At 45.7% G+C, this 10,989-nt stretch overlaps 6 protein-coding genes across 6 annotated transcripts in view; 4 read left to right on the top strand and 2 right to left on the bottom strand.

Annotated features, from left to right (window-relative positions):
* The window catches only part of LOC125996117 (histone H2A type 1-B), a 949,462-nt gene extending 944,393 nt beyond the window's left edge, over window positions 1-5,069 (top strand). The window contains exon 2 of the mRNA XM_049765069.1: window positions 5,010-5,069. The gene's annotated coding sequence lies outside the window, so the exon portion shown is untranslated. The remainder of the gene's footprint in view (window positions 1-5,009) is intronic.
* The window catches only part of LOC125996119 (histone H2A type 1-D), a 143,445-nt gene extending 138,376 nt beyond the window's left edge, over window positions 1-5,069 (top strand). The window contains exon 2 of the mRNA XM_049765071.1: window positions 5,005-5,069. The gene's annotated coding sequence lies outside the window, so the exon portion shown is untranslated. The remainder of the gene's footprint in view (window positions 1-5,004) is intronic.
* The window catches only part of LOC125996078 (uncharacterized), a 135,509-nt gene extending 127,664 nt beyond the window's left edge, over window positions 1-7,845 (top strand). The window contains exons 3-4 of the mRNA XM_049765036.1: window positions 6,048-6,401; window positions 7,512-7,845. Of these exons, the coding sequence (XP_049620993.1) occupies window positions 6,048-6,401; window positions 7,512-7,835 (678 nt within the window). The 3' untranslated portion in view covers window positions 7,836-7,845. The remainder of the gene's footprint in view (window positions 1-6,047; window positions 6,402-7,511) is intronic.
* The window catches only part of LOC125996067 (uncharacterized), a 70,290-nt gene that overhangs the window by 54,073 nt on the left and 5,228 nt on the right, over window positions 1-10,989 (bottom strand). Inside the window, exon 2 of the mRNA XM_049765027.1 lies at window positions 3,641-3,647. Within this exon, the coding sequence (XP_049620984.1) occupies window positions 3,641-3,647 (7 nt within the window). The remainder of the gene's footprint in view (window positions 1-3,640; window positions 3,648-10,989) is intronic.
* Window positions 3,812-4,305, bottom strand: LOC125996140 (histone H2B type 1-B). The gene has a single exon (XM_049765090.1). The coding sequence runs from the start codon at window positions 4,288-4,290 to the stop codon at window positions 3,910-3,912; it is 381 nt and encodes a 126-aa protein (XP_049621047.1). The 5' UTR covers window positions 4,291-4,305; the 3' UTR covers window positions 3,812-3,909.
* Window positions 4,603-4,995, top strand: LOC125996121 (histone H2A type 1). Its single transcript, XM_049765073.1, has one exon. The coding sequence runs from the start codon at window positions 4,603-4,605 to the stop codon at window positions 4,993-4,995; it is 393 nt and encodes a 130-aa protein (XP_049621030.1).

The following is a 10,989-nucleotide window of genomic DNA, read 5'->3' as shown; positions in this document are numbered from 1 at the left end:
ATCCTGCAAGTGTGAGAGAAAGCTTTCAGTAGCCAGGAAATGTTCAAGTGGAATCACATTATGCATTAGTGTGTATTAAATCAATCAGTGTGATTGCCTACGATTAATAATTCACATCAGGGCCCGGAGAGATAGCACAGAGGCATTTGCCTTGCAAGCAGCCCATCCAGGACCAGGTGGTTGGTTTGAATCCCGGTGTCCCATATGGTCCTCCGTGCCTGCCAGGAGCTATTTCTGAGCAGACAGCCCTGAGCAACGCCGGGTGTGACCCAAAAACCCAAAAATTCACATCAATGAGCAAATCCAGAGATTGTCAAGCATAGCCACGCTTCTCCTGAGCTCCTCAGGCTCCACAGGGGGGGGGGGGGGGAGAGAGAGAGAGAGAGAGAGAGAGAGAGAGAGAGAGAGAGAGAGAGAGAGAGAGAGAGAGAGAGAGAGAGAGAGAGAGAGAGAGAGAGAGAGAGAGAGAGAGAGAGAGAGAGACGGAGAGAGAGGGAGAGAGAGAGACGGAGAGAGAGGGAGAGAGACAGAGAGAGGGAGAGAGACAGAGACAGAGAGAGGGAGAGAGAGGGAGAGAGAGCCACAGAAGAGAGAGAGTCAGAGAGACAGACAGACAGACAGACAGACAGACAGACAGAGAGAGGGAGAGAGAGAGAGAGGGAGAGAGACAGAGACAGAGAGAGAGAGCCAGAGAGAAAGAGAGAGCCACAGAAGAGTCAGACAGAGAGACAGAGAGACAGACAGAGAGAGAGAGAGAGAGAGAGAGAGAGAGAGAGAGAGAGAGAGAGAGAGAGAGAGAGAGACTATGCTGTGGATCAAACCTGGGTCGGCAGTGTGTAAGGCATATGCCATATCATGCTATTGCTCTGGCCCCTGATTTGGGGGAATTTCTAAAGGCTCAACCATAAGGGTCAAATATACCTTTTATAGTCTCTCTGCTAAAGTTACTGTTTAAGCACATGGATTTTAAGGCTACAAGTGTTTGTACTTGCATTTTGTTAGCACAAAAATCAATTTCAGTGTTTTTCTTAGGTTCAGTTTTAGAGTTTTGATTCATGGATTAATACAAGTACTTTACATTATTTCAAAGTTGGCTTCCTAAAAGGCTACATACTGTCTATTGTGTATGTAATTATTCTCACTTCCATAAATACTCTTGATATCAATCTCTAAATCTTCACATTTGAGGCATGAATAGTCACTGTTGTCTTTATTTTTAATTTTTATTTTTTTTGTTTTAATTTTTTTGGGGCCACACCCGTTTGATGCTCAGGGGTTACTCCTGGCTATGCGCTCAGAAATTGCCCCTGGCTTGGGGGGACCATATGGGATGCCAGAGGATCGAACCGCGATCCGTCCTATGCTAGCGCTTGCAAGGCAGACACCTTACCTCTAGTGCCACCTTCCCGGCCCCGTTGTCTTTATTTTTAAACTGATTGTATTAATGTGAATCTAATGGTAGAGACAGTCTTTTGATTACTTATCTTCTGGTTCATTTTCCTTCAGAAAGGTGCTATATTTACTTTTCTTGAAATTGAAATACAGGTAGGTGTTTTTTGTTTTTGTTTTTAGCTTTTTCAGATTTATATTAGTTATCTTTTCTAAATTTGATAAATCAAAGATAAGTTCATTAAGTCTTTTTGAAGAATCAGCCTGGTATGCTTACTAAGATTATAATTCCTTTTTTCCCCCCAGAAAAAAACAAGTGCCAACACTCCTTACTGGGTTTAATATGTTTCCAGATTTTAATCAGTTCTATTGACTGTTTAGAGGACTGTAGAAAAACATAAAGACTTGGTTATTATTCCTTTCTCTTTCATCATCTTCCCTTAGGCAGTTTTGAATTCATGTGCTTTGGGCCATATTCTTTTGTCATTGGAGTGACCTCTTTACTTTTATGTAATGCCCCTTTCTGACAGGTAATTTTGCTTTCTCTGAAGTCTAATTGTCAGCTATGAATACAGCACTCCTGGTTTTTAATGGTTTATCTATTGCTGAGTTACAGAGAAATGAGTCAAGCATTCTTTTTCTTTTGAGGGAGTATATACAAAAGAACAACAACAAGGCCATTAACAGAAGAAAAAGGATAGTAGAAAGGTTAACAGAATTAACTCTGCAGTGCTGAGTAGGGTGTTTGTCTTGTAACCAACTCAAGGAGGTTTGATTCTCAGCATCCCATATAGTCTCCTCAAGCATGGCAGGATTAATCCCTAAATTCAGAGCCAGGAGGAACCCTTACCTTTAGGGGAGATCCCAAAACAAACAAAAAATAGATATGAATAGTCAGATATCATCTCTAGCACCACATGGTCTCCCAAAATTGCTGAGGTCCTCATCACCACCTGACCAAAGCTTATAAACTCTTAATTACAAGATTTATATAAGAGTTGCAAGGCATAGACTGGCAACAAAGTAAAGTTTCTATAAAATTGGTAGCCAAATGTCATATTCCCAGATGATGGAATCTTAATTGTTTATTTGAACTTTAGAGATAATGGTCAGATACTCAGATATTTTTTTCAGTTATATTAAGTTTTTTGAAATATATATTAAATAGAAATGAAAAATTTAATAGAACAAGGTTGAGATACAGAAGTGAGAAAGTAAGTAGAAAGACAGAAAAGCAGAGGCAAACCCTGTGAAAGGCAAATTGGAAGTAAATATATCTTTACCTAACTTAGAAAAGACCAGAACAGACTGCCCATCCATCACTCCCCCATGTGAGAAAATCCAGGCAATAAATGTTTCTTAACAAACTCCATGAATGTCTTCATTTCTGTTGAGGGTCCAGAGGGTGTGAACAACAGCATAAAACCCCACAAATGATCTCTAAATCAACCTTCCCCTTTATCGCCATATTTTGCATATGCTGTAAAAAAAGGGGGGGGCATTTACAAGGCCAGTGACATGATCAATTTGGGGAAAAATTTTTTTTAAGTTTTAAGTCTCTTAGGAGGATTCCTTCCTTAAATTCTATTTCTTCGTGCAGTTTCTGTTGTATGTCACGCATACAGAAGATGCCCAGGAATCAAAAGAAAATGCTCTTTTAACCTGGCGTTTTAGGATTCCTAAAGCTTTTAGGACTCCTACAGCTTTTCTTTCCTCCTCCTACCCCACCAATGTCCCATCCCCGAAGCCGCATCCTAACTACTGCCTTACAGTAATAAACTTTGGAGCTCCAACTCCTTTTAAAAGGCTACTGTAAAGTCACTAACGGCCTCCCCAGCTGGAGCCCATTCTATGAGCCTCAGATGAGGCAAAGATAATGGGCGGGAAATTCAAATTCCTTTGTCCACCTCAGTGATGAGAGCTTTCCCGCCAATTCAAACGGACAAGTCCAAGCTATAGTGGATATGAAAGTCAGAGTTCCAGAATGCTAGAAAATAGAGTTGCAGCCCCAAATCTCGTGTGCATGGCAAGACTATAGGAACCCCAAATAAACTCCAATGGGGTCAAAGTAGTTTCTAGTGTTCTAAACTAAAGGTTTGACTTAAATGGCATTTACTTTATGGTTTTGGGGTCACACCCGGCAGCACTCAAGTGTTTCCTCCTGCCTCTACGCTCAGAAATTGCTCCTGGCAGGCCTGGGGCACCATGTGGGATGCTGGGATTTGTGCCACCAACCTTCTGCAAAGCAAACGCCCTACCTTCAAGCCACCTCTTGGGCATCGAAGAGCATCTTTTAGATTTGAATGGCCCATGTTATCCCTCCAGCAGGGCAGCGGATTACCCAGAAACAATTCACCCAAGGTGAAATGTCATATGCAGTAGAACTTCTAACCTGGGATATTTCCCCCATTCAAGTCCAAGAGTACAGCTAGATTAATTTAGTTGCAGTTCTTTTTTGATAAAGTGGGTGGCTCTGAAAAGAGCCTTTGGATGGAGAAGTAAGAGCCTTCTAGAAGCTGCTTACTTGGAGCTGGTGTACTTGGTGACGGCCTTGGTGCCCTCGGAGACGGCGTGCTTGGCCAGCTCTCCGGGCAGCAGCAGGCGCACGGCCGTCTGGATCTCGCGGGACGTGATGGTGGAGCGCTTGTTGTAGTGCGCCAGGCGAGACGCCTCGCCCGCGATGCGCTCGAAGATGTCGTTGACGAACGAGTTCATGATGCCCATGGCCTTGGAGGAGATGCCCGTGTCGGGGTGCACCTGCTTCAGCACCTTGTAGACATAGATGGAGTAGCTCTCCTTGCGGCTGCGCTTGCGCTTCTTGCCGTCTTTCTTCTGAGCCTTGGTGATGGCTTTCTTTGAGCCCTTCTTAGGGGCAGGAGCCGACTTGGAGGGTTCAGGCATAATTCCTCAAGCTTGCAGAACTGCAGGGATCAGCAACAGAGAAAAAGAGTGCTACGGAGCGTGGGCTGCACATATTTATACGTGATCAATGCAAATGAGGCTCCAAAAATCTAGAATCTGATTGGATAAAAGCGCATCCAGTTTTAGGGCGGAGTGTATGCAATTAGGCTTACACATCCTTTTCCAATTGGCTAGTCAAACTACATGCTGTAGCCAATCAGAAGGCTACCAGGACATCCGCTCAATTCCTATAAGAGTGCTTTCTCTGAGCTTAGGAGTATCTCAACTTTCACTGACTCTTCTACCTTTATCATGTCAGGCAGAGGAAAGCAAGGAGGCAAGGCTCGCGCCAAGGCCAAGACCCGCTCATCTCGGGCAGGGCTGCAGTTTCCCGTGGGCAGAGTTCACCGCTTGCTCCGCAAAGGAAACTACGCCGAGCGGGTCGGAGCCGGCGCCCCGGTGTACCTGGCGGCCGTGCTCGAGTACCTGACGGCCGAGATCTTGGAGCTGGCGGGCAACGCGGCGCGCGACAACAAGAAGACGCGCATCATCCCGCGCCACCTGCAGCTGGCCATCCGGAACGACGAGGAGCTCAATAAGCTGCTGGGCAAGGTCACCATCGCCCAGGGAGGCGTCCTGCCAAACATTCAGGCTGTGCTGCTCCCCAAGAAGACTGAGAGCCACCACAAGGCCAAGGGAAAGTGAATTGATTAGGGAACCACAAACCAAAGGCTCTTTTTAGAGCCACCCACGTTTTCATAGAAAGATGGTAACACTTTCGCTATACCCTAAATTACATGCTTTATATGTGAGTTAAATTTACACACCCAGAGAGTCTTAATTTACCTAGCAGGAAAGAATCAAAAAGTTGTGCTTACATAAATAAAGTTCGAGACATCTCCAATCATTCTCTACCCAGTTTATTATTACATGTAAGTATTTTATTAAGGGTCTAACCTATTCCATCATTAGAAGTGAACAAGACTTAATATAAGGCAATAAGTTAGGTAATGGTGCAGTGAAAGTAACCTAGCTAGCTACAGAGAGCAATAACTGCCATGAGAGTCCAGTCTGGATGGCATGACCAGCCCTGGATACATTCATTCGTCTGTCCTTGAGATAGGCCTAGCCTGGCTTTGTAGCGATCAGCCTGGGAATGTACTCCAAAATGTGGCCATGGCCGTGAGGTATATACCAAACTGCAAAGTAACGTGCCTGGGCATTTCTGCTCTCCTGCTAATCTGCAAGCAACTGCCCCTTCTTCCCATCAAAAATCCTAGAAAATTGAGCTCTTGCCTTCATTTCTGGATGGGAAAGGCCAGCAATTCTAGCAGTTTCCAGGTTATGACAGTGAACCCCGAAAACTCAAGATTCAGATGTCACTTTTCCCTTTGTCTTTACAAGTCTCGTTACGAATGTTGCTTTTAGTAAAGGCAGGAAACACTTGCTGATATTCCCTTCTTAAAAAACCGAGATTTGGCCCAGAGAGATATTACAAGAAGCAGGACCCCTAAATGCATAATGTCTGGAATAAAACCAGGAGCCCAGACACCAGAGTGAAGGAACACAACTCCAGCCCACCTTCCAAAGACGGGAAGAATTTCAACCAATCAGACGCTAGCAACTAAGTCCAGCCTCCGGACCAAATTTGAACCAATGGTCTCATCGCGCGGGACTTTTCAAAACTCATACACCCAATCAGCCAGCTTGGAACTATATATAAAAGCAGCTCTGAGGCTTTGACCTCCTTATTTCAGCTTTACTTTACCTCATCCATAATGGCTCGTACCAAGCAGACAGCTCGCAAGTCCACCGGCGGGAAAGCTCCCCGCAAGCAGCTGGCCACCAAGGCGGCCCGCAAGAGCGCGCCGGCCACGGGCGGCGTGAAGAAGCCGCACCGCTACCGGCCCGGCACGGTGGCGCTGCGCGAGATCCGCCGCTACCAGAAGTCGACCGAGCTGCTGATCCGCAAGCTGCCCTTCCAGCGCCTGGTGCGCGAGATCGCGCAGGACTTCAAGACCGACCTGCGCTTCCAGAGCTCGGCCGTCATGGCGCTGCAGGAGGCGTGCGAGGCCTACCTCGTGGGGCTCTTCGAGGACACCAACCTGTGCGCCATCCACGCCAAGCGCGTCACCATCATGCCCAAGGACATCCAGCTCGCCCGCCGCATCCGCGGTGAGAGGGCTTAAACTGCCTATTCTGGTAGTCTCAAGACAAAGGCTCTTTTCAGAGCCACCCACAATTTCAACAAAAAGTAGCTGTTATGCATATACTGATGAATGACCTAGTGCTAATTATTAATACATCTTGCTTGAACATTTGTAATTTCTGTGTTTATTCTAAAAGATACTAGACGCAAATCTTACATCTGTTTCAACTATTCTGTAAGTAACCTGCATTAAATAGCCTGCATAAGCTTTTATTTTAAAACGATTTGCTGTCGGGAGTCTAGTTCATTTATAAACAACCTATGATCTAGGTCCTCAGTTTTTGATTTACCTATGATCTAGGTCCTCAGTTTTTGATTTCCTTAATAGTCAGATTGAGTTTTGAGTTCTCAGGTTTATGAAATTTACCTTCAATGCTTGCAGACAGGATCAAGTCCCTATTTACCTCCCAGTGTGGAACGTAGTGGAGTGCTCAGCTGCAGTCCCCACCGGACTGAAACCCAGAATACATTCTGGAGACGCGCAGTTCAAACCACAAGGTTATCTCCATCCACAAAGTGGGAGATTAGCGATTTTTTTTCCCCATTGAAAGTTAAATGTCACAGAATTCTGCTTTTTAGGACTGAATAGCCTCAAAATGATGCTGGAGACAGGTTCATACTGTGGATGCCCTTCTCACCAAAGGTTATTTTAGAATCAAGTTCCTGATCTCCAAAAATAGATGTGAGTGCCCGTTTCTCTGCAAAATAACCACTTATTTCTGATTAGGGAAAACGCTTACATAAAAGCAACACTTGCTAAAACAGCTAAGAATAAAATTTGAGACTCATAGTAATTACAATTTCAGAGTCAATTTATAAATAATTTAGAAATAATGTGTGAAAAGATTCGATTCTGGTATAGTTTCCTAACAAAGCGCTTGCTCCACCCGGAGAGGGGCGGATCTAGAGGGCGGCAATTCGCTTCCTGCCCGCGCTTTCGGTTCTCAATCCGGTCCGACTGCAGTTTATAAATAGGGATGCACCAGTAACTGCTCTTACTCTGGTTTGACAGTTCGAGTCAGTCATGTCTGGAAGAGGCAAAGGCGGAAAGGGCCTGGGTAAGGGCGGCGCCAAGCGGCACCGCAAGGTGCTGCGCGACAACATCCAGGGCATCACCAAGCCCGCCATCCGCCGCCTGGCCCGCCGCGGCGGCGTCAAGCGCATCTCGGGGCTCATCTACGAGGAGACCCGCGGCGTGCTCAAGGTCTTCCTGGAGAACGTCATCCGCGACGCCGTCACCTACACGGAGCACGCCAAGCGCAAGACCGTCACCGCCATGGACGTGGTCTACGCGCTCAAGCGCCAGGGACGCACCCTCTACGGATTCGGCGGCTAAGTTGTCACCCTGACTCTAAGAACCTTAAAGGCCCTTTTCAGGGCCCCCCACTATTTCCTTGGAAGGCTGTGCCGCTGACTCTGTTCTCTCCCTTTGCTTAACAATAGCTACCCAAGGTCTACGAGGTGATTCTTGCGTGGTTGATAATTCTTGCAGCTATAGAGTGGCTGGGCCAGTTAAGAATTACCTTTTCAGTGTTCAGCTATTTGGGGGAACAGGGCTACACCCGGTGACGCATAGGGGTTTTGCGCTCAGAAATCTCTTGCCTTGGGGAACCAACTATGGGATCCCGGGGATAGAGCCCAGGGCTGTCCTGGGTCAGCCGCGTGCAAGGCTCAGCCCCCCAAAATGCAACTTTTTAAAAAGGCGTTTCTTTTTTCTGTTGTGCTTGTGGGATGCTTTATTTTTCCTATTTACACCTTTGTCCTTTTATTTATGTTCTCACCCCACCCCAAGATGTTGTACCCTTAAAGCTGTAGCCAAAAGTGGGTTCCCCTAAGCCTGTTTTTTTTTTTTTTTTAATAAAAGGTTACGTTTGTATTGGTAGTTGCTCAGCCTTTGGTGGAAGCACCCAAGCTCCTTGTCATAGGACTTTGAAAAGCCTTTAATAAACTGTTTTTAGGCCTGACAAACTCCTTATTGATTTCGTTTGGAAAAGCATACATTTTTCAGCAGTCGCAAAATTCATTTCCCCACATGTAGGGTTGATTTTTTGCAGTCACTAACTGAGCAAGGCAGTTTCTTATGGAACTAAGGAATGATGCAGGATTCACTTCTCAAGCACCATATTTCTTCTCAACAGGACTTCATTGCAGTTTTAGGATTAAGAATCAGGTTTTCGGGGCCGGAGAGGTAGCATGGAGGTAAGGCGTTTGCCTCACAATCAGAAGGTTGGTGGTTCGAATCCCGGCATCCCATATGGTCCCCTGAGCCAGCCAGGAGCGATTTCTGAGTGTAGAGCCAGGAGTAACCCCTGAGTACTGCCGGGTGTGACACCCCCCCCCCCAAAAAAAAAGTCAGGTTTTCACCCTGGGTCCTTAGAGGGTGAACTAAATGAGTGACAAACAAGGCCATGAATTAGGTTGACTGAGATCTAATAGAGGGTAACTTGTATTGTTAATGCTGACCACAACTCCACTACTACAAATGATATATATTAGCAAATTCAAGAGGGAGGACAGGAATTGACTCTAAGTATGAAAGGTGCAATACATAAGGCCAACATGTATGTGTGTGAGACACCTGACAGGGCTCAGGGGTTACTCCTGGCAGGCCTGGGGGACCCTGAGGGATGCTGGGATTTGAACCAAGGTCCTGCATGCAAGGTAAATGCCCTACTTCCATCCTATCTCTCTGACCCCTAACATTTTTTTTTTGTTTTTGAGTCACACCCATCTGGCCCCCCAGCATAGATTTCTTGAAGGAACCCTTCCTAAGGAGGTAAATCTTCCCAACGGACTGTCAGGCATTCTTTTTTAGGCCATACATACTGCAGCTCTGATCTCTCCCACACAATAGGTTTAAAGTTAGCCTGGGTAGGAATCATTTGAGAGAGAAATTAGAGGTAGAACAGATACAGGGCTATTCAGATAGCCCTGAATAAAATACAAAAAAATCCAATGATAGGCTTTTGCAGGGGAAATTTTATTAGTTTACAAGTAGATTTTAGTATTTTCCACAATTGAGAGCTAAGAACTATCTAACACTGACAAAATAGGAATATCCTAGACTCATTCGCTAAAACTAGGAGGTTCCGTTTAATATATCTAGGTGTGTGATAAAAAGTCCCCCAAATGCAACTAAAAATAAAAACAAAACAAACAAAACCAAGCACAAAACAGAAAGAAACAAAACCAAGCAATGTTCCTCAAGTGGGACGACGATGTTTTAAAACAGCAGGCCTTTCCCATCCAGAAATTTTAACAAGAGTTCAATTTTCGAGGACTTTTGATGGGAAGATGGGGCAGTTGCTTGCAGATGGCAGGAAAGAACAGAAGTAGAAATTCCCAGGCATGTTATTTTTGCAGTCTGGGACATCACAAACCATGGCCACATTTTGGAGTACATTCCCAGGTAGCCAACGTTACAAAGCCAGGCTAGGGCCATCTCAAGGACATCCGAATGTATCCAGTACTGGTTATGCCATCCAGAGTGGACTCTCTTGGCAGAGTTAATGCTATCTGTGGCTAGCTAGCCTGCTTAAAATGTGGGCAGGCCTCTATTTTCCTCAGCAGGAACAACCCAAGAACCCAAACTGAATCCTCTGGCTAGGGTTGGGGAGATAGCCCAGAGGGTTTGGAAATCAAGGTAATGCAGAACATAATTTACATCAAGCTAGGGAAATGAAACAGGTCCAGGAACTTCCACCATGAGTCAGTACCAAGCAGCAGAAATCAGGGACACAGTCTTTATTGAGAACAATAGGAACACCCCCATGGGTAGGGAGCAGGTTGGGGTAGAGCTTATCCAGGTTTCTTCCCACCCAGGTGGGTCAAACAAATACAAAGAAGCCATCTCTCTCTAGGATGAAAGTAGTTACGCCAACTCCCCCTGTGTTTTCACTAAAAATGCAGAAATAGGAGATAAACCTGAATAAATCGTGTTCTAGTATTCTCTGTAAAAGGCGGGGACCCTTATTTGGAGGCTAAACTAGTGACTGTATTTTGCATAGGCACAGTAAAATCTGGGGAAAATAAACAAGAAAAAACTTTTAGCCTAAGAGCAGGTGTCCTTAACCAAGAGGCATCTGGTCAGATGACCAACTACAGGCTTCAGACAGTCCGAATTTGCCCAACCCAGAGTCTTTCTTCTAGGTCCCAGGGAAAGTTCTCTTCGTAGCAGTCAATGGATGTTGCAGTCAGGCTCTGTAAGTAGAGACCCCTGTGTTTTTCACAGGTCCTATGTCTTCAGGGCAACGTGAAGCTTGGCCTGGTTTCGTTTTGCTGGCAGGGTGGCATGTAATGGCAACACACTCTGGTTGCAAGTCATTGCTGTTTCTAAGTTGCCGTCAGGGTCACATGGGAGCCCACTCTGGTAAAAGTCAGTGCCGGGGCATCCTGGAAGCCTGCCCCCTGTTCGAAGTCATCGCCTGCTGCGGTGCAGAAACCCATGCCAGTTCCGATGATGGGACCCAAAGTTTGTGGGTAGGCTAATC

The sequence above is a fragment of the Suncus etruscus genome, chromosome 18 (genome assembly GCF_024139225.1).
Source record: "Suncus etruscus isolate mSunEtr1 chromosome 18, mSunEtr1.pri.cur, whole genome shotgun sequence".
Classification (NCBI taxonomy): Eukaryota; Metazoa; Chordata; class Mammalia; order Eulipotyphla; family Soricidae; genus Suncus; species Suncus etruscus.
This window is presented reverse-complemented; position numbering and strand designations above follow the sequence as displayed.